At 40.2% G+C, this 23,727-nt stretch overlaps 1 protein-coding gene across 2 annotated transcripts in view; it reads right to left on the reverse strand.

The window, feature by feature from the left end:
• The window catches only part of LOC311500805 (bifunctional heparan sulfate N-deacetylase/N-sulfotransferase 2-like), a 68,124-nt gene that overhangs the window by 19,768 nt on the left and 24,629 nt on the right, over positions 1-23,727 (reverse strand). For both annotated transcript variants that reach the window (XM_084562398.1, XM_084562399.1), the window contains exons 2-7: positions 17,898-17,959; positions 14,549-14,602; positions 12,749-14,361; positions 1,845-1,932; positions 706-860; positions 45-230 (exon numbers count right to left, since the gene is read on the reverse strand). In XM_084562398.1, coding sequence (XP_084418524.1) covers positions 45-230; positions 706-860; positions 1,845-1,932; positions 12,749-13,822 — 1,503 coding nt within the window. In that variant the 5' untranslated portion in view covers positions 13,823-14,361; positions 14,549-14,602; positions 17,898-17,959. The remainder of the gene's footprint in view (positions 1-44; positions 231-705; positions 861-1,844; positions 1,933-12,748; positions 14,362-14,548; positions 14,603-17,897; positions 17,960-23,727) is intronic.

Below are 23,727 nucleotides of genomic sequence, written 5' to 3' on the forward strand. Positions count from 1 at the left end.
AGAAAAACAGAAATGCACATATTGGTTATGGACTGTAAACTGACCTGTATGCCATTGTGGATGAAGCCACGCCGATATCGTGCTGGCCTCAGATGAGGGTATTCCTCAGTACTGGTCACCTTAATTCCCCATACAGATTTCCAGGCCTCGTAGAGCTGGCTATGAACTGGGTAAACCCCAGAGTGGTGCGGAGCCACTGCATAGCCCATATCCGTTGGAATCCCGTGCTCCTGGAGAGAAGGAGGTGTGGTGAGAAGAAAGGATGGGTAAATGCAATGATTGCAGAATGACAGGCAAAAAGGTGAAGAGAAATTGAAGAGAAATTAAAGAGAAAGGCAAAGAGCAAGGAAGCAAGGAGATGTAGTATTGAAAGTGTTCAGCTCCCTACACTCTACAGACCTTGCAGTTCATGGCTGAGTTTTTGCCTTGACGTGGAGTGTGAATTGTTGAAATTACTATACGCAGTTATGTGCTTTTCTAAAATATATCCATTTGTGCAATACATTTAAAAGGAAAAAATAAGTTTTCACTTCCTTATAATACATACATGAATCTATGTCTGATTGATGATGTAAATATACCGTACAGCTATATTATGCTCCACTGTTAGAAATACTCAGCAAAAATCATCTCTCCTGCCACTTTCATTAATAAAAATGATCACCAAACTGACTTCTCTGACTGACTTGTAACAATCCAGCAAACCTGAGCAAAGATCTTGTTGAGTCTCATTTGCTCAGCTAGAACGCTGACATTATGAAACAGATGAGGCTGCATATGGCTCCACATGTGAGGGAACCACCAAAATTCCATCCTGTGCTCCAGCAGCATGTCATCTCCAAGATCCTCCTCATCAGTACCTGAAAACACATACACATGTAACCACCACACACATATGAGATAATTAACATTAAATATAGCTTTCATGTCAGTGGCAGTGTCAAGCAAGTGCTCCCGTGATTATAAGCAAGGTTTCTTCCTATGAAAAGGGATGTTTTCCTTGCCACCATCACGTTCATGCTTGCTGTGGGGGTTTCAGGCCGGATTCTGTAAAGTAAAATTTGTATCGTTCTTGACAGTTAGTGAGTAAGTGAGTGAGTGAGTGAGTGAGTGAGTGACACACAAAACATGACCACTGACAGGTGTAGTATATAGCATTGACCATCTTGTGGCAATGTTTTGCTGGGAAACTTTTGCGTGTGTGCACATGTACATACATATACATGTGTTGTTTTAACAAAATAGGGCACCAAACAACACCTGAGCTCATTATATCGATTGGAAACAGTTCTCAACAAATGGACTCTAATTTGGCCTTGAAAATTAACCTGTAATCCTAGAGGCACATTTACTTTACATATATGTAATACTGACTCATTTTCCTGAATAAACAAATACACAAATATTACATTTTTATTTCATGGCTTGAATGGGTTCTCTCTGCATACTTTCAGGACATGTGTCAAAATCTACTGGTGTTTTGAATCAATTTTATGCAGAAATGTAGAAAATTCTGAAGGGTGCAATAACCCCCAAGTGTCACTTCATGTGATCTGTGATTGAAAGTTAATTGTCCAAACCCCATATCATTAGCAGGATTAGCCTGGGAAGGTAATAATGACTTATTACCATTGAAGCAACCTTGAGCAAGACTCTCAACCCCCTCTGAACTGCATAGGAATGTTTTAACTGCGTGCTTGAGATAAGGCCTGCCAGAAACAGATAAAATGCATTTCCAGTGTTTTTCTTTTACTTTTCCTCCTAATAGATCCAAAGTTCCAAAGCTGTACTAGAGAATGTTTCATAGAAAGGTGTGTTGAAAGACTAATGCAAAATTTTCATACCTGTGTGGTAGAACTTTCCTGAAAATCCCAAGTTGAAGGTGAAATTAGGAACCAGTGCTCTAAGTTTGTTTTGAGTGTTGAGCAATGCCTGTGAAATGATGACAAAAACAAGTTTACAATTAACAACACAGTTTAGAACAGCTGTGCTTGGAATTTCTAAAATATGCTTGTAGCTTACGATCACAAGTTATTATGTAATTATACTGAAATTATTTTTTTTTGTCTAAACTGGTAATTTATCTTGTTACCATAAGACAACAAAGGCACATAATAATGAGTTAATTTCTTCACCATAAGAGAACAAATTTAATTTCTTCAGTTAGTGGGAAACAGCATAAAGAGCAACAAAGTCCAGAGAGGAAGGTCATTGAGATCGTTGACTGGGTTAAAGGCAGCACTTTGGCCCACGAGACATTTGTGTCTGATGTGAAACATTATTTTTTCAGTTGTTATAGGCCTTAGAGTTAAAGACAAAATTACAATTTGGGTTAAAATAGATTCATTTCCAATGTAACCATGTGCTACAAAACCAGAAAGCCTTTCTAACAGAAACTAATACGTTCAAATCCATGCCCGTCATATGCGAGTTAGTCAGTACTGACTCTCCCCAAAACTCAGGAAAGCAATCCTGAAGACTGACACCAGGTTTGATCAAATAAAGCAGACATTGACCTTCCATAATATTCCTATGTTCATGAGAGAACAAAGGTATCTTTTTTCTCAATTTAAGTTATCTCAAGATCACAAGTATAATTTTCTGAGCCCGACTCTGTGTCCAAGTTTTTATTTCATTTTTATGAAATAAAAAGTGATCAAAACGGAATCGTCCTGTATTTAGAAACAAAAGTACGTGTATTGAGCTGAAACGGGATGCACTTTGTCCCGTATTATCGAGAATCAAAAATGATGTGTAAAATATGAATGGAATTAATGAATAACATGGCGCTTTATATGAAAATTTACGGTAAACTTATTCCCAGGTGCTCTCCTGCTCTGTGGCAATGAGATGACAGCGGAAAGCGGGAAGATACTGGAAGATACTGGAAGACAACAAAGCAACAACTTTCCCTCACACTTTATGTTTGCACTTTTCTTATTGCACTATTACAAGAGGAATGTTCTGCTTTCTATTGTTTTTTATTAATTTATACAGTTTTAATTTAAACTGGTTTCTGTTTAAGAAAGATAGTCATTTAATTCTGTTAATTCTGTTATTTTGTATTAAAAATAAATTGTTGAATAATAATTTGTTTTCCATGTGTTCATATCACTCAAAAATAAAGGTTAAAAACAATTTACCACCCCACTGGGAAGACAATCGGGTCGGCCGGCCCTGCCAATGAGGTGTCCCTTATTTATTTTTCACGGAATTGGCAACCCTATTGATCAGCCACTATTGCCGAATACCAACGGAATCACATGTGTCACATGTCACATCAGGCATACTTTTGATTCCAATATCTTTATGCAGATAACCTTTTTTATTAACATGTTTTAGTCTATTAATCGTTATGGAGAGCAACATGAAGGATCCCTGAAGAAACCCAACATATACAGTAAGAATTAATATTTTGAGTCTCTTTTGACAATGGGAACAAACAATTGCAAAAACAAGTCATTAAATATATCCTTAGAACAACAGACAACATTACCCTCTACATATATACTCATGGGAAAAAAAAAGTCATATCACCATTGTTAAAATGGAAGATTAGTGAAATCAGTAAAATTAAACAAATATAAAGAGAAATGAGACCCTTTGGAATGTACTAATAATTTTGTAACTCTATACGCATTTTATAGATAAGGTAAAGATAAACCTGTCTGATTTTGAAACTTGGCCAATTTAGGCCTTGATGACCCAGGTTTACAACTGGTTATTAAAGTGAATATAAAAAGTTCATAGACATGGTGCCAATATCTCGGAACATCAGAAAAGGGTGAGGATGCCTATGATCCTGGTAAGAGATTTATAAATAAAATCCTCTTCAAATGGCACAGATGAGAGGACTGCCAATTTTTCCAGGATTGCCACTTAATGAAATTTAGAGAAAGTATCTCTAAACCCACATTATTACATTTGAAAAAACTAATAAAGAAAGAGCTAATTAGTTTAAAGTTTTAATCAAAATTACCTGGCCAAATGTTTATGTTTAATGTCTAATTTATTCACCTGTAAAATAACCCAGTAGTTCGCAACAATGTGTGTAGAAAGAAAATATCTTCAATTATCACTAAACTGTGTTCTTGTGCATTCAAGACAGAAGAGTGACGTAAATGTATCTGAAGTTTACTACTTCTGATTATGAGATTGATTGAACTGATTGATTTGATTATGTAACGTCCCCAACAAACCTAAATGGTGCACCAAAAAATGATTGAACAAAATGAATAAACAAAGCATGGTTTATGCTATAAACTTCAGAAGTTCATCACAAGATTTGCAAGGAACCAAAAATCTGACCTGAATGGGAGATGTTTTGCTATTGCATATAGATGGAAAAGGTCATAAATCTGAGTTCAATGGCTCCTTGATATAATGCACTTACAGCAGATACTGCGGAAGCTGGAAAGAAAGGAGCATTCCACTGATTTAGGAGACAAGTGACCCCGATTTACCTGGCAATTACAACTATAACTTCCTTTGCAACTAGCAGCCCATAGTTGATGGATAAAACAACACAATGACACTCTCATTAACTATCAAGTACATAAGCTCTGCAATGCACACTCATCTGAAAAGGCATCTCCTAACGCTAGCAGAGGAATGATCCAAATCCTCTCAATGACACGCCCTTAAACGTCCTGTGGTAACAGAGAGAAGGAGGCTGCACATCAACAATTTGATGGAGAATTTCATTGTCTAAAGTTATTAGAACTTTCGCTGCTATGCACGAAAAGGCTGCATTTTTTTTTTTAATCCCAGCTACATTATATTATCTTACAACACGCTGTGAAGTACTATTTAACACTACTGACGGTGCCAATTTATATAGGCTATCTGCATTGCACAGTATAAGTGCATGTCTATATTCCATTATGTTGTGTTCTATTTGTTAACATTGTTGGGGTTGTTGTAAAGCGTTTTTCTTTTCTGAGCGGGAGCCGCATACTGTCAGACTGACTGTGTTTATGGTGTTGACATGGGGCACCACCGACAGTAGTCCGTGTTAAAACTTCAGTGAACCTGCAGAAAAGCCTCTGTAGCTTCTTTGTCGTGAAACACTATTTCGTTGACCTTGACTAGATTTTCACCACATACTAGTCAACTTTTAAAAAAAAAAAAAAAGTCGACCAACCCCTAGAAACTGTAATATTTGAATAGTTCAAACTTGATTGAATGTAACCAGAATGCATCCAGAAGCAGGTGAATGGAAACTAGGTCCATATCAAATTGATAAAATGTTACATAATGTTTTATATGAAAAGTAACAAAACCTGGACATTTCTAACAATATGTTATGGCAAGCCCCAAAGTCATATATCCATGGCCAAAAATCATTTGCTATTTTGCAAAACTGAGCACCCATTAACCCATACAAAAAAAAAACATCTATTTGTGCTAAATGATCAATATGCATCATCTCCCACTGCTGAAGTACTTTTGAAGATGATATCTATGCACACTGAGTTTTTCTTCTCTGTTCATCAGAGACTACTGAATTAATAAACTGTTAACGTACAAGAAACATTGAGATATAGCTATATAGCTACATATAATACAGCTATACATAAAACAAGAACAGATATTTTTTAATAAAGAAGTCAAACAATGTTATGAGCTATGTGTAGCACAAAAGTTGTTCATTTCCTTAAATTTTTAACAAATCCTCAGAAAATGTTGCGCACACACAGATGAGCACACTCACACCAGCGAACAGAGACGGTAAAATATGTCTTAATTTGCATCATTACCCTCAAAGCTGCAAATCTAGGGGAAACACTGAAATCCACAGATTGTCAGCTTGTGTAAGACAGCGGTGCTATCCCTCTCTTTTTATTGAACTCTCTAAGGCTTTTGACAGGGTTGACCACAACATGCTAATTGGACGTCATATAACTTTTGGCTTTTCTGAAAATGCAATTAAGTGGTTTACTAACTACCTCACAGATGGAACCCAGGCTATTCAGTTAGAGGGTGCTACCTCATAGTTATTGCTAATCCACAAGGGTTTGGTTCTGTTACAGTTAATTACTTTATATTAATTGCTTCGGACAGAATATTTCACTCAACTTTCCATTTATATGCTGACGATACTGCTATTGCTTTGCACCAATCTTCAGTATGCATTTGATAGAGTACAAAGACAGCTTTGTCAACTGCAACAACTTCTACTCAATAATGATTAAAAAAAACAGGTATTTTTTATACACACAAGTGCAGCAAGATCAGCATTTTTTTTTATACTATTTGGACTTTATTACAGATAGGCCTGTTGCGATAATCAATAAATCAATTAATCGCACAATAAATGAAAACGAACTCAATAATTTTGTGGGCCTCGATATATATATATATATAGCGTTTGTTTTCCTCGTCTCTCTCTACCAAACAGGCTGGATGACAAGAGGGTTCACTCTGTGCATCGGTCTTAGCACCTGGACGCGTTGGTTCCATAGGATAATGAATGGAGTGAACCCTCCTGTCAGTCATCCAGTCTCTTTGTCTCAGTGGGGGGAGGCGGGGCCGCTAGCATACATAAGGAGTGCAGCAGGTGAGCCTCCTGAGGAATAGAGAGTAAGATAACGCGAGTCGAAATTTGTAGGAATAAAAGTGATAATTTCAAAGAAGAATGCAACAGCCGCAGTGTGTAATTTTCATAGTATAATAAAATAGAAATTAATATAATAATATAATTTCGATATATCGAAATGTTATTTGCCATGCTCATCTTTCCAATTCCCTGCCAGTCGAAACATTGTTCATGGCCTCATAATCTGTGTAGACCTGGCGGTTTGTGCCATTTATCAAGCTGCTTTGCCCCTCAAGCTAGCGTGTAGCTAGCGCAAAATGGACAGGTTTTTGACAAGAAAGAGACTGAAGGAACAGACCATCAGCCCTGCTGTGGAGGACACTGCTGCAAAAAAACCTAAGAACTCCTGGCCAACTAAAATCAGAAAATATGAGGCAGCACTTATGCTAAACAACTGTAATAGTTATTGAATAGTGAATAAAAGAAAAAACATTCTAATAGTTGATGTTTCTTTACATATTTTGTAGCATTGTCTGTGGGTTTGCAAAGGGGATCCTCGGCCAGAAGCTAATGCTGTTTGGGCGGTCTTGGCATGGAAAAATTTGGGAACCCCTGATTTACGATATTTAAAAGTTCTTAACATTCCAATTACAATGTTAAATACGCCTGAGAAATAAAAGTTTATTGCTTTTAAAAGGGTGTACTTGTATTATTATGCCATATTATCATTACATTAGTGAAAAAATGGTCTTAAAATAATGTTGACAATAATATTGTTTATCAGCAATAAATTGTGGGACAATATATCGTCCAGCAAAATTTGTTATGATGACAGGCCTAATTACAGACACGAGTCTTGTTGTTCTTTTTACATTAAACGGAAACTGGTGGAGTCTGTTTTATACAGTGGCCCTGAAGGTCAAAACACAACAGCATTTCAGATAACACAACGACATTTCAGATTATGGAAAGGGTAGGCACAACACTTCTTGTTTCTGAATGGACAGAACCCGTGCTAAAATATAAGCGGATGTGATTGGTTGTTTCGCTGCCAGTCAAGAAATGATGCTTTGTGAATGGTCAGCTACGCACAAGTGTAGACACTGTGATGTGCTTTGAAGGCAGACATGTACCGTCCACATTGTGGAAAGAAGTATGAATCGTTGCCAAATTTCTGCATGCATCTATTTAAAGAGGCAGAGGGGACTATTTGCTTTAATGTCAGCCACATAGTTCTGCAGCCAAACATTTGTCCAGATCCGTGCAGCTCTAATATTATGGCCCTTCTAACTTAATTTGTTGAGGAGTAGTTGCCCCGTCTCTTCAGTCCCTAACACCTTCAAGTGTGCTTTCAGGGTTCCAAGGGACATGTTAATGTCATGATGGGTTGAAAGCATATCAAGAATGACATTGTATGTAGTCCTCCATTCTTTCCAACATGGTTTAAAACTCATGCACAGACACAGCTGAGTAGAAACAGAAAATGGTGTTACACTGTCGGGTACGGTCCAATCAGAAACAAGAAGTGTTGTCCCCACCCTTTCCGTAATCTGAAATGTTGTTGTGTTTTGTGAAAGGTCGTGTTTTCTATAATGTTGTTGTGTTTTGACCTTCAGGGCCACTGTAGTTTTACTTTATGGTGATGTGTTGAATTCTTCTGTTCACTGTCTTCATATGCTGGATAGCGTGTATCCTGGGGATCTGAGATTCATTACAAACTGTGGTAATCTTACTCACCATTGTGTCTTATATTCAAAAGTGAATTGCTTTAAGTACACGCCACCTAATCGCTTTTATGGTTTAATTTACAAATCCATTCTTGGCATGATTCCTACCTACATACTTATCTTCTTTTAAGCTTGAAACGTGGCAAATATAGTCTCCGTTCTGAGGACATACTGAAATTTGTGGTTCGTAGGGTACAACCTGAATTAGGAAAGACAGCTTTTAGGTTTTCTGCTCCTGCTGCACGGAACAACCTTCAATCTAATCTCAAACTTCAAAATGTAGTATCCCTGTTTGAGTTTGAAATATGGTAAAATCTGTTGTCTAGTTTGTCTGTGTGCAAGTTTAACTGAACTTTTCTTTGTTATGCACCTGTGTAATTTTTGTGTTATGTTATTTCTAGGGCCGGGACTCGATTAAAAGAATTAATCTAATTAATTAGAGGCTTTGTAATTAATTAATCGAAATTAATCACATTTTAATCGCATATAAATATTTGACCTGAGAACAGTGAGAAGTAATTTTTTTCATATGGATTTTTAGTATACCATTGAATAATGACTGAATACATAAGCTTAAGCAACTTGTTCAACCAAGTCCAACAGGCCAGTGCAATTTTGCCATTAAAGGTGCAGTAGGCAGGATTGCGAAGACTTAGGACTTAGCCAAAAAATTTGAACATCGACAACTTCTTAGTCCCTCCCCCCTTTCCGCTAAAGCCCAAAACGGTCTCCCAAGCCCCTCCCCCCACAAGGGAGAGCTATGCACGATAGAGCGCGTGCATATTGGCCCTGGAATACTGTGCACGAGCAGAGAATCGAGAGAGAGCGAGTAAACAAACTAGCATGGAACACACCGACGTAACAACAACAAAATAGTTTTTATAATACCCTTCGTTATTGCTAAATAATTGTAGGTCAAAATATTTAGCAATAGTCAACTTTAGGACAAAACCAAGGTTAGGATGTTTCTGGAAGTAGCCTACATCGGTGATGTTTGCTATCAATAACAGTTAGAAGCATTCATTGTGGCGTTTTATTCCACAGTTTAGATTTATCAATTTGCTATGTGGTAGATATATGACCGCTACCTGTTGATGTGGTTAGACGTTTGAGAGTGAAGCTGAGGCACAGGCCTCAGACGAGGATTACATCCTGGCTCCTTCTATATGGAATTAGAACCCTGCCATAAATCGTGCGCGCGCAATGAGACTCGCGCGAGCGCAAATCAAACATCCGCGCGCGCATTTTTCCCCCCCGAGCGCTTTTCCAAGCACTCGCGAGCTATTTTGTATCCTGTATCTATGCCCCCTGGAGCAATATTGTAGCATGCGAGGAGAAAAACAGCTCGCGCGCGCGCGCACAGTCCGCTCGCAAAACTTTCCCCTGCTCGCTCGCGAAACTCTCCTCTCCTCGCGCGGAAAACTGTCCCCTGCTCGCGCGCGAGTTATTTCTTTTAGTGGGCGTTTTTGTCAGTGAGGGGGACGGGCCTGGGGGCATGCCAATCACCATTGTATCCCCGAATATAATTGGTTGAGCGTATTGGCCAGTTGAACAGCAGGGTACGGCAACACTATTAGGACAAACGGGACAAACCACACAGCCCCGAATGCCTGAATGACATGTATTGTGATTTGGTGTCTTGACTTGAAAGTTTGCAAAATGTCACACAGAGCAATGAACTTCAGTATGTTTGACTGAGTGCTGTCTTTCCTTCCCTCCATCGTCGACATTAATCTGATGAAATGCTGATAATTTTTTGTAACTTGGATCCTGTTGCACAACGACATTTTTTATTTTGGTAAAACTGTTTTGTTCATATTCTCGATCTAGGCTACTTCTTTCTCCCTGAAAATTATAAACGTAATGTTAAAAAATTCTAAAAATAAATAAATAAATAAATAAATAAATAAAAAAGATAGAAGGCCTGTAGTTTATACAGGCGTCAGCAACTCTCAATATGAGAGCAGCATATAGACGTATGGTCCAGATGCAGATGTGTGTCAAAATATAGTAGGCTATTTCTTATTAAAATCTTATTAAGGCAAAGATGCCCATGGACACTCTTTTTAAGAGACACAAGATTGATGTGCAGAATAAGAACGTAAAATGATGATACACACTGTCCTACAGCAGGTGGCGGTATGCACTTGACAATTGTTCGTCTTCCGCCTGTTCCGCCATTAACCATTAACAGCCATAGCTCTTGATGATAATAACGTTAACTAAGAAGTTATCTGATACTACTGTCTTTGACGTTACCTGAATGGCGGTTCGGCAACCAGCTTTTTGGTGCATTACCGCCACCTTCTGTTCTGGAGTGTGAATAAGTGTGGTTTGTCCCGTTTGTCCTAGTAGTGTTGCCGTACCCTGCTGTTCAACTGGCCAATAGGCTCAACCAATTATATTCGGGGATACAATGCCCCCAGGCATGCCCCCAGGCCCGTCCCCCTCACTGACAAAAACGCCCACTAAAAGAAATAACTCGCGCGCGAGCAGGGGACAGTTTTCCGCGCGAGGAGAGGAGAGTTTCGCGAGCGAGCAGGGGAAAGTTTTGCGAGCGGACTCTGCGCGCGCGCGAGCTGTTTTTCTCCTCGCAGGCTACAATATTGCTCCAGGGGGCATAGATACAGGATACAAAATAGCTCGCGAGTGCTTGGAAAAGCGCTCGGGGGGGGGGGGATTGCGCTCGCGGATGTTTGATTTGCGCTCGTGTGAGTCTCATTGCGCGCGCGGATGTTTGGTTTGCGCGCGCGCGAGTCTCGTTGCGCGCGCACGATTTATGGCAGGGTTCTAATTCCATACTTCTACACGCCCACGGACAAGTGGTGCGAGGTGGTGGAGGGAGGGGAGGGCGCTATGAAATGCGTGTCCATGAGCAGTGATTAGGCGCGTTCGACTTCATGCAGATCTGTGAAGATCTGACTTGACGTGATGCATGCTGGGTAGAACAAGTTCATTTTAACCAATCATATTCGAGATCTATGAGCATAACAACCCAGCATGCATCACGTCAAGTCAGATCTGCACAGATCTGCATGAAGTCGAACGCGCCTATAGATACTCTGTTAGATACACCCCTGGATGTGATTGGTGCATCTGAATGTGGAGCGTTGGATGTCTTGCAAATCGTGCTACAGGCTCTAGGTGGGGCCAGAGGAGCCGAATTTTTTTTTTTAAATGACCTGCTTTATGCAATTATACTTGAACATAGGGTCAGTTTCAGCAAATATGACAGAAAGTTAGTTTTATAAAACTTGCCTACTGGACCTTTAAGTGTAGCATAGCATATTTCCCATCACGGGTCTCAAAAAATGTAAGTAAAAAAAGTAAAAAATGTTTAACGCGTTATTTTTGTGTAAGTAATTAATCTTAATTAACGCGTTAAAGTCTTGGCCCTAGTTATTTCCTGCTGAAATTGTGTTGCTGCCACTCTTGGCCAGGTCTCCCTTGTAAAAGAGATCTTTGATCTTAATCGGACAAACCTGGTTAAATAAAGCCTGAATAAATACATAAAAATGTACAATTCACAATAGTCCATCTTCTATACTGGTTTGCACAAAACCTCCCTATATAAACCCTTCAAGGGAACATAGTGGACAGAATTATTAGGACAGAATTTGTTCTGGAGCTGTGAGGCAATATTAGATTATTGGAGAAATATTTTTCTTCCTTTGTCAAAAACAATTGCATAGTTCTGTTTATTTAGACAACACCACCAGATTAAATCTGATTAATCTATGCTGAGTAACAGGCTACATACCACTGGCTTACTAGGTGTCTGTAAAGTTGAAGCCGAGATTTAAAGCACAACGTAATACACATTATTTACGACTGGAACATGTTACTGGGATTTAGGGAAACACATTACTCATCAGATAGATTCCAATTTGTGAAGGTTTACAGTTGGTAAATACACAGCAAGATCTGACCAGGGCCTTAGCTAAACTGTTACAGGTCTAGTATGCGCGGGGGGCTCAAAAGAAGCCATCCATTGAATAGAGATGCATGTATTAATGTATCTGTTCCAATCTCTTCCCCTCCTGTTCTTCCTTCTCACACCACCTCCCACTTTTTCAGGCTCTCTGCCCAGCTGAACACAAACAAATATTGTTTCTTATATATTAAACATGGCCTTCTCATAACCTTTTTAATAATCTGACAATTTTTTGCTGTGTCGTTAGTTTCAAGGACAATAAATATTATAAAACGCTGTCCTTACTAATGAACAGAATAGACAGTTATGTACTTCATGACAAATAAGGTGTTTTTATATAATATAAATCCTATTAAAAACTGTTCTTTGGTACTAGACAAAACCCAACAAACATAAACTGAACTGATCTATTAACACTGTTGTGATACAATAGCTCCCTTGGCATAAATTCTGAACATTTAACATGCTTTAGAGTCTCAGAATCAATCACAATGCAACTAAGATAAGTTAAGTGGTCTTTTGTGTCTATGGCTGAATATGCTCACCCACCTCCACGTCAGACACCTTCATACGGGTTCCCTCCTTGCCAACAAATATATCATCCACGTCCACCAGGATGTGACGGTCCAAGGACAAACACAATCTCCTCCCTGTTAGGTAGGCGATGGCGTCTACAAACACCAGCTTATGAAGCCAGTAGCTGAGATTATTTCCAAAGAAAACTCTTTGAATACCATCAAGGAGGCCCAAATCCTGGACCACTGTGGCATGAAGTGCTCGCATAGGGATGGGTCCAAAATGTGCTAGTGCCTCGGAAGACTGGGTACTAGCCAGAAGCACCGCTTCATAGGTAGAGTGGTTAGACTGGAAAACGGTCCAATCATCTCCTGGTAAAGAACCTTGCTCCACCTGGTTTGGTTTGGTGATGTAAAGTAGAGGAGCATTGGGATTGATACGGTAGTCCCTTAGTCCCAGGTGTGAGTGTAGAAAAAGTGGGAAACCTTTGAGCTGTGCACTGAGAAGAGAGTTTTCATTAGCTCTGAAGAAGCCAATGACGCCTACTCCATATTCTGCACAGTACTTGTCCAGCAAGTCACGATTCCATGCATCCAGATTGACATATTTCAGCACATTTTCATAGATGATCAATGTGTAACGGCCACGGTTACGCTCTGTCAGTGTCGGCATGTCACCTTTACCAGGGGAAATCTCAGTCCGGTAGTGGAAGCGACTTGATTCTAATATGGCTACAATCTCCTGGCCTAGCTGAGAGTAGATACTCTCTACAAACACCAAAACCACAGGTTCTGTTTTTGAATTGTCAATAGGCTTCAGCTGTCGTAGTCGTCCCTGGTGAGGGGGAAGAAAAAGAGGTGCCCTCTGGCCACTTGTGCCTCCCCCAAAAACCCCAGTACTCACTCCTGGTGACATCCCCCCGCCTCCACCACAGTCACTGAAGGGTAAAGGGGGGGCCTCCTTGATTTTAGGACTGTTGGAGACGTAGTAGGCTAGGAATACCATGGACAGTAGGCAGAAAATGATAAGTGCCAGAATGAGGCGGTGAAGCTCCAGCTGGCGGACACCTCGCAATAGCTTCCAAACACCCAAGCCTGCACCCAGCATGGTGTTGTAGGGTAAAGGCAGGACTGGTTAGCGAGCAGTAGTGTTGAGCAGAAAGTAAATTTAGGACGAAGTGAGAGGGGAGTGACTGAACAAATAGAGGAGTAGATACTGGCACTGAGCTGTGACAAACAGCCATTTAGACTAGGTCACCATGGCCAGCATCATCCATTACTTGCTCTCCATTTCTAGTTTGCAAAAAAACACAACGGAAAGGAAGACACACGTGAGAAAAAGAAAAATTATTAATTGACATAAAATGTCAAATACAAGGGGAGTGATGAGAAAGAAATGGAAGTCGGTTCAGCAAAAAAAAATGATCACAACTGATCTCTGAGGGCCAGTTGACTCTTAAATAAGTCAAAATTCAGCCTCAGTTGTCTGCTGCTTGGTCAGTTCTTTTTATCAAACAGCTGCACCGGTGTCTTGACATGAGGATGTATCCATCTGTAGATCTTTGTGTAGTCGTCAGCTGTGGAAATGTCAGTGCTGGGGGCCTGTTCTTTGGGCCAGAGCCCCGTCAGACCGCCTAACCTGGACATCTAGAGGATAAAGGCCAAGAAGGGTAAGACAGCAAGAGAAAGGGCAAAGTGTAAATGGTTACAAAAGACAATGTAAAGTCACGTTCAAATCATGAGAATGTGGCAGTTATGAGTAAACCCCCTCACATTTCTCTTAAAATGAAATTAACTGCTTTTTTAAGCGAGAAGAAAGTCTTTTAAGTCTTACCTCAAAAGTACTGCAGATGTAAAAACCTTCCGATCCAAATCCCAAAACCATGTACTAGAGAGAGGAGAGGGAGAGGATAGGGAGGATTACATAGACAAGACATGGCTTAATAATCAGCATTAAATATTAACTGTGCTAGAAAATAACTGTTGCATTAATAATAACTCAAAAATAAAATTTGGTGAAACAACTTCTATATTCGAGGCGTACTGCAGTAAGAGACTTTGAATACAGTCTTGGGTATAGTCTGAACAGTCTGAATAGTCTAAAAACTACACTAGACTCTTGGTTAGTGGTTCAACTGATTTTTTTGGAACTTTAGAACCTCATCATGGTCATCTCCATTTTCATTTTCATCTGGAGTAACGAGACAGAGAAAATCAAAAGAGGGTGGCCCATTATGAGATCGCCAGGACATGATATCTTGGAATTGCTGTATGCCAATGTTAGGGACAGAAGGCAAGAACTGATTACAAGGATGGAACTGGACTGTGTGAAGGTAGTAGGCCTGTCACAATAATCAATAAATCAATTAATTGCACGATAAATGAAAACGAACTCGATAATTTTGCAAGCCTCGATATATTGCCATGTGCATGCGTGTTTGTTTTCAAGTTGGATGACAAGAGGGGTTCACTCTGTGCATCGGTCTCAGCACCTGGACGCGTTGGTTCCATAGGGGTATAAATGGAGTGAACCCTCCTGTCAGTCATCCAGTCTCTTTGTCTCAGTGGTAGGAGTCGGGGCCGCTAGCATACACACACACAGAGTGCAGCAAGTGAGCCTCATGAGGAGTAAGGTAGCGCAAGTAGAATTTAGTATGAATAAAAGGGATGATTTCAAAGAAGAATGCCACAGCCCCAGTGTGGGAACATTTCAGATTTAAACCGAATGAACAAAGTGAGCCCAATAACACAGACGAGCCAGTACGTCGTATTTGTTTGAAAGTAGTGGCAACGAAATAAGTCAATACAACCAATTTGTACGCGCATCTGAAACACAACCATCCAGTCCAATTTTCCCAGCTGGGAAAAAAACTGTAGCTCGAGATGCGGAGGAACCTTTGCACCGACAGTCAACAGTCACTGAGGCGTTTGCTCGTCAAAGTAAATATAAATGAATACAGAATGAATTTTAATACAGTTGAAAAGACAGCATTTCGAGAAATGCTTTAAACATTTGACAGTTGTTTTTTGTGTTTGTTTTATTTATTTTATTATCACTGCTGTTAAAAGGGAATGCTTTAATAACAGCTTTGTAATAACAGCTTTGTAATAACAGCGGCATCAATCGGACAGCCCGATTTTACTTTTAAATTAAAGTTAAGAACCCTTCGTTTTTCTTTAGTCACAGAGCTTAGGCGGCTTGCTCACATAGGCCTATCTTGAACATTTAGCTGAATTTACCTTTTTGTAGATTTCGAGCTCTTTGTCATTTGACGTGCAGGCTATGCTAAGATATGTTGGCTAATGTTTACGTATTTCGTGTTTTAAGTATTAAAATACAACCTGTAGTTAAGTTGAAAGGGGATATCTCTGAAGTAATGATCCAACCGGCATGCTATAACAACATTAGCACTCGCAAACGTGATATCAGTTAGCTAGCGCTAGCTGCTAGCCTGCTACGAACAGATTTACTGAACGCAACGTCTTTTGTTTACAACTTTGTTAAACTTTAACATGAATGAACGTGAACATGGACGAGCATGCAGTGCTAACTTAAACTCATAGATAGAGAATTAAGATAGCTCTAAAACAAAACACCATCTGGACCCCAATCTGCCCTTTTTATGGCCTGAAGCCATAACCTCCTCCGGTTTTTTGCAAAAGTATGATTCCCCCTAGGAATATTAAACATCTGGCACTCATCACTGGCTCTTTTAGCGCAGCCAACACAACAACTCCTTGGCATTTTGACTGTACTACTACTACTACTACTACTAAACGAAACACGCAAAGATTCAGTCCTCCTCCGTTATCAACACTCTCTGAAAAGACGTCTTTCTGCCCCGTCTGCGCGCGCAAACACTAGTGACATTGCCAAGAAATCCGTCTATACATTAACAGTATTTTTGCCTCATACCCACAACTTGTAGCTAAATATGACATTCCGAAATCTAGCCTTTTTAGATTCTTTCAAATTCGAAATGACTTCAGTAGTATAGGAGTGTAGTAAGGGAGTGAAACACAGTTGCTTACTCTAGCAAGCAAATGTCTTGTTACACAACAACTGTTCACACATTTCCATTCTAAAGTGCAGCTGATTTTTTTTTTCTTTTTGTTGCTTTTTCAATACACATTTCCTGATCAAGTTTTTTTTGTCCCTGATCCAAATGGATCATTTAATATTAAGTATTGGCCAATCCAAGCCCCGATCCGATCTTAAATAAACAAAATTTCCTCCCCTGGAGATTCATAAATGCTTTCTTATTTTACTTTTATTCTCCTAGATCACACATGCACCGTGCACTGTATTAAATACAATAAATCAAGCTTTAAAAGTTAGTGTAGTCTTGATGGGGTAGCTCATATCATAGATCCAGCAGCTACAACAGATGTAGCCTTGTAATTTCTCTTCAAATGCAGCATTTGTTGTTGTTGTTGTTTCAGTGCAGACTTTGTTTGAGTCTACTCGATGCATTACATTTTTTGATTTTGTTTGACTGACTGATTATTCACAGTTAAGTACTTTCAACACAGCAAACATGTTTAGCCACAAAATAATGCTTCTTCTTCTGAGATTTTTGGCAGCTTAGACAGCCAAACTGTAGCTCTTGCCAACTGCCATTAAAATGGTAAATGGTGTTATTTTTATATAACACCTTTATACCTATGTCTGTGTAGCTATAAAGCTACTGACCCACAGCCGCCATTAAAACAGAAGAAGTAGTTGTTTTGATACTACATGAATGTGGATTCAAGATGACCAGTCATTAGGTTACAGACCGCTTTCTACAATTTCTCAATTTGTGATATCTTCAAATAAACTTAAAAAAAATAAACTAAAAAAACAGATATCAGTAGTGGTTAAACAGTGAAAGAGAATTGTAGGGGTTGAAGCTTAGGGGTTCACACCATTCAAAAGAATCCACAAATTATTTAACTTTCAATTCAACACAACTATGTTGTGGTTAACTGTAAGCATGTACGTTCAATAAGATGCTTCATTGCTCGTTCAAATGGTTCACTTGCCCCTTACACCTAGTCATAGAAACGGAAATTTATACAGTTCAGTTATGTTATACAAAATTAAATAACCATATAAACAGTGAATGATTGTCACATTGTGACTCAACCTCCACGTGTAGATGGACTACACACTGTAATGTCAAAGAAAGAAATGAACAGACTTGCTTGGACAGGCTTTTCCATTACAGTCATGATTCCTTCAGCTCAACATTGCTGGACCGATCTGAAAAAAGTAAGAGAGAGAGAAAGAGAAAGAAAAAAATTAGGATATGTTTTAATGGTTTTGACCTTTCCTATAACAATAACCCTCCTCACAGCTCTCCTGCCCCTACTGATGGCCCTGCTCATGACATTGTTATGTCCGCCATCTGCCCTCTCCAAAAGTATAGCAGCAACTCCCCACTAATGACAACTGCAATGACCTGCTTCACAGCTGACCAGGTAAGGAGACGGTTTTAAGATAAGCGTAAATCCAGAGGGTACCTGTGTTGTGAAAGGCATCTTGCCTCAAGCCAATACCAAATACACAGCATCTCACCAACCCTATCACTACAGACCAGGGGCCCTGACCACCCACATCATGAAGACCTTTGAGCAGCTTGTTCTGGTACAGCTGCAAGACATGGTCGACACCATCCAGTTTGCCTACCAGCCACAACTTGGAGTTGAGGATGCCATCATCTTCTTGCTCAACAATGCATATGCTCACCTGGATAAACTGGCAAGCACTGTGAGGGTCACATTCTTTGACTTTTCCAGTACTTTATAATTAACCTAATATAATTTCAGAAGACCAGATGGGATTTATACACTCCTGATCAAAATTTTAAGACCAGTTGAAAAATTGCAAGACTTTACATTTTGCACTGTTGGATCTTAAGAAGGTTCTAAGTAGTGCTTCAAAATGCAAAAAGAAGAAATGGGAGTGAGACAAGAAAACAATTTGAGTAAGCAATTGATTGCAAACAACTGTTCCATCAGCTGATCAAAAGTTTAAGACCACAGCCTTTAAAAGCCCAAATCTTCACAAAAATGTGGATTCAGTGTCATTTTCTGTCAGGTACCCACACTGTCATGACCTCCTGATGGCAAAGGCAAAAAATCTTTGAACGCGGTCGGATTGTTGAGCTGCATCAGCAAGGCCTCTCGCAGCGTGCCATTGCTGCTGAGGTTGGACGCAGTAAGACAGTCATTTTAAACTTCTTAAAAGATCCTGAGGGTTATGGGGGAAAAAAAGTCAAGTGGTAGACCCAAAAAAATTTCACCGGCCCTGAGTCGGAGGATCTAATTGGCTGTCCGTCAAGACACGGGACGATCCTCGGCCCAAATTAAGCTTGTCACTGGTGCCAACTGCAGTCCCATAACCATTAGACGGCATCTGCGAGAGAAGGGTTTTAAGAACAAAAAAACGTCTTCAAAGACCTCGTCTCCTTCAACGGCACAAAATTGCCCGTTTGGAGTTTTCACGAGAGCACCAAACATGGGACAATGAAAGGTGGAAGAAAGTTTTATTCTCTGATGAGAAAAAAATTTAACCTTGACGCTCCTGATGGCTTCCAACGTTACTGGCATGACAAGGAGATCCCACCTGAGATGTTTTCTACACGGCACAGTGGAGGGGGCGCCATCATGATCTGGGGGGCTTTTTCCTTCAATGGAACAATGGAGCTTCAGGTTGTGCAGAGGCGTCAAACGGCAGCTGGCTATGTGGAGATGTTGCAGGGGGCATCCCTCATGACTGAAGGCCATCGTAGGGTTGGTAATGACTGGGTTTTTCAACAGGACAACGCTGCAGTTCACAATGCCCGCCTGACAAAGGACTTCTTCCAGAGAAATAACATCACTCTTTTGAACCATCCTGCATGTTCCCCTGATCTAAATCCAATTGAGAACATTTGGGGTTGGATGGCAAGGGAAGTTTACAAAAATGGACACCAGTTCCAGACAGTGGATGCCCTCCGTGAAGCCATCTTCACCACTTGGGAGCAACATTCCCACTAGCCTCCTGGAAACACTAGCATCAAGCATGCCGAAACGAATTTTTGAGGTGATTAACACGAATGGCGCAGCTACTCATTACTGAGTTTTGAAAATTTTATTTCTGTTTTAGGGGTTTTTGGTTTTTTTTGAGATGTGGTCTTAAACTTTTGATCAACTGATGAACAGCCTATTTCAGTTTAATGGTTGTTTGCAATAAATTGCTTACTTCTTGTCTCACTCCCATTTCTTCTTTTTGCATTTTGAAGCACTACTTACAACCTCCTTAAGATCCAACAGTGCAAAATGTAAAATCTTGCAATTTTTCAACTGGTCTTAAAATTTTGATCAGGAGTGTATAAGGTAGACATTCTTATTTCAACCTGAGACAGTTGTTCAATAGATTTTTTTACAGCATCTGACAACCCTCTTCCAGAAGCAGTAATATAATTTGATGTTGAAAAGGCATATGATAGGGGAGAGTGAGAGTATCTCTATTCCACGCTAACTAAATTTGGATTCTAAATACAGTTCTCCATTAAGCTCTTATATATTAAGAGCTGGGTCTGCCAACTGAGACTCAAATATTTACACGTCATCCGTAGTACCCCCTATAGACCATATTGCACCAAACTTGGTGGGCTTGTAAGGAGTCATCATGTTATATTGACCATTGCTAAGTTTCATGAGGATTGGGTAAATACTTCAAAGGTTATAGGCCTTAAAGTCATATGGAATGTTTCCGTGTAGACTTAATGTCACACAACTTGATGGGCGTCTACACAATATTTTACAGATTGTGTATGCCAAATTTCATGAAGTTAGCTATTGCACTTTTTGAGATATTGAAATGATGCTTTTGTAGCACCCACTAGAGACCAAGGGTCACAAAAGTTGGAGTGTTCGGACATGGCCTGAAAGGAGGCAAAGTGTCTGCAGAGGAATTCTTTGGCTGACAAATGAATGAGAGTCAGGCGGGTCGGAAGCAACGTAATTTGTATTTTTTGTGTTTGTTATTTATGTTTTCACAGACTTCTGTACTAGCGGGTCTATTACAAAAAAAAAACAATTAGCTTATTCCGTTCCATCCGCGACTTGTGTTGTTCCTGTCATTTATAATATTAATATATTATTAGCGGTGGAAAAAAGATTTGGATCCAGCTCATATAACCGGCCATCAAAGACGACTCAAGAATCATGAATCTTGACGTCTAATTTAACCGCCGCAGTTGAGTCCTACCACATTTGATTGATATATAATCAATAAACGGCACCATTCAAACATCTTACATCTCACTCGGCAGAGACACAAAACGTACTTGACCACTAGCAAGAAGCGCAAACTAAGGCACTCAGCCACTTACGCACAATACGCAGAGAAACAAAACATAACCGCTGCTCGTGCATCCCTGCTTAATCAAGAGTCAGCAGCCGCTCACTCGCCGGCAGAGAAAATAAACTTATCCAACTCATAACCGCTACTCGTGTATCCCTGCTTAACCGAGAGCAGGAATAAGTTTCGTTTCTCTGCCGTATGAGTGGGCGAGTGAAGCGCCATTCTCATCTTGGCTCATATCAGTGAGTGACTCAAAATGATCCGAATCCCTCGAAAGATCCGGGTTTTACACTATTAGTTATTAGAGATGCACCGATTACAATTTTCCCGGCTGATTCCGATTTTTCCATTGAGTTTGACCTGCCGATACCGATTTTAGCCGATTCCGATTTCATTTTTTCTAACCACTTTACAACACACACAAAGATTTATTTTCTCTTCTTTAATAGAATATTATCTTTTCATTAATTTACATTTTTTAAACAGATAATCGCTATCACTATAAAAATAGAACTATATAAATTACTCCTGGTGTGGGAAGTTCACACTTCTTATTTGTTTTCTTCCTAATTGTCCTTGAAATAGTGGTCAAGAACCCCCCCCCCTCCCACCCCCAACACAAAAATGGTTTGGCCACTGATCAAAATTTGATGTTGCCGTTTGATTTGAAGTTCAGTACGCTCAAAATGTCCGGTCAGCACAAGTCCGGTGCTCAGAAAAGAAAAGAAAAGAGAAGAAGAGGAGAAAATAGAGGCCTTAAAGATTTTCTTAACAAATATTTAAAAAAAGGTGGTGACGGTGAAGCTGGGACTAGTAAAGTGAACGTAGGTTAGAAACAGCGCAGCCAATGTTTACCAGCTTTGTAACGTAACCTAACAGGCTAGCTCTAATGTTAATGTCCATTAGCTTGTATAAAAGCCCGACACAACACGTTAACTTTGACAGAGAGGAGAGAGATCCAGCAGCAGTCAGGTTACAGAGAGAGTGATGTGGGAGGGGCCCGCTGTCTCGGAGCGGAGGGACAGAGTAAGGCTACAGGTGAGAGAAGAGAGAGAAGGTCACAGTGGAGCGCGGGGGGGGGGGGGGGCATCTAAGATTATCTCGTCCCGGGCCCAGGCAAGACTGTCAGCTGGCCTGCGTGTGATGCTGATGTTGCGCGATGTAAATCATGCGCCGCCCGAGTGCATTTGACCGGCAAAAAATCGGCATATGTCAGACTGACCGGCCGGTCTCCGGTCATGGCCGATCACGTGAAAATCGGCCGATTCCGGTCACCAGCCGATAAATCGGTGCATCTCTATTAGTTATTATTAATAATCGTTTTTGAACATTTCTGAATCGTAATCGATTCATGTGTCGCATCGCGATGAATCTAATAACCAGTGTATCGGCACACTCCTACTAAAGTCACCCCACCTATTTTCAGTTTCACTGTCGAGAACTTGTCTTTCACTGACCCACTAACCTACTACGACAAGAGTTGGGCTAATCTGAAGGTCACATGAAGTTTGTAGCTCTGTAGCAATTGACTGTGCAGAAAGTCGGCGACCTCTTTGCACTATGCGCTTCAGCATCCGCTGACCCCTCTCCGTCACTTTACGTGGCCTACCACTTCGTGGCTGAGTTGCTGTTTTTCCCAAACGCTTCCATTTTGTTATAATAGAGCTGACAGTTGACTGTGGAATATTTAGGAGCGAGGAAATTTCACGACTGGATTTGTTGCACAGGTGGCATCCTATGACAGTTCCACGCTGGAATTCACTGAGCTCCTGAGAGCGGCCCATTCTTTCACAAATGTCTTGTTTCACAGTCTGCATGCCTGAGTGCTTGAATTTATACACCTGGGGCCAGGCCAAGTGATTAGAACACCTGATTCTGATCATTTGAATGGGTGAGCGAATACTTTTGGTAATATAGTGTACATACATACATACACATACATACATATATACATATACATACATACACATATACATATATATACATATATATACACATATACATATATATATATACACGAAATAAACACTACGTTTACATATATAAACGTAGTGTTTATTTCGTCTTACATTGGTAGCAGAGGATGGCTGCTAGCTACAAAGTTCCGCCGAAGTTTGACGAGACCCGACCGTATGAAGGTTTAAGCTCTTGGACGTGGCTTGTCTGGACAGGCAACTTGCACTGACACCGTGCATGGACTTAAAGTTCGGCGACATGAAATCGGCACTTAAGAGGATTTTCGGAGGAAAAACGCCAGGCACATCAAACGGAATACAAGTGAACCAGTAGGATGTGGCGTTCTTTACAGAGCAAAGACAGCAAGGACGAGGAAAACGCAACACAATATTACAGACTGGACATCAGACGCAACCTTTGCCGGGTACCAATGCACTGGATAAATTCGGTAAGAGATCAAGATGCGGCATCTGTCAGAGCACGTTTCATTGCTCTAAAGAGTGTCCTTATAAGAAGAGCAAACAAGTAAAATTAACTGAAGACGAAAATACTGAAGATTGTAACATCACACCGTTTACAAAAGGCCCCATGTCTGACTCAGAAATCCTCCTTGCTGAATCTCTGGGGTCAGCTATTATTGACACTGCTGGTACTCATACTGTATGTGGGGAGAAATGGCTGGAAAACTATTTGAAAGCCCAGACCAAGTGAACCAGGTACTG

This window comes from Chelon labrosus (assembly GCF_963514085.1).
Source record: "Chelon labrosus genome assembly, chromosome: 15".
Taxonomy (NCBI): domain Eukaryota; kingdom Metazoa; phylum Chordata; class Actinopteri; order Mugiliformes; family Mugilidae; genus Chelon; species Chelon labrosus.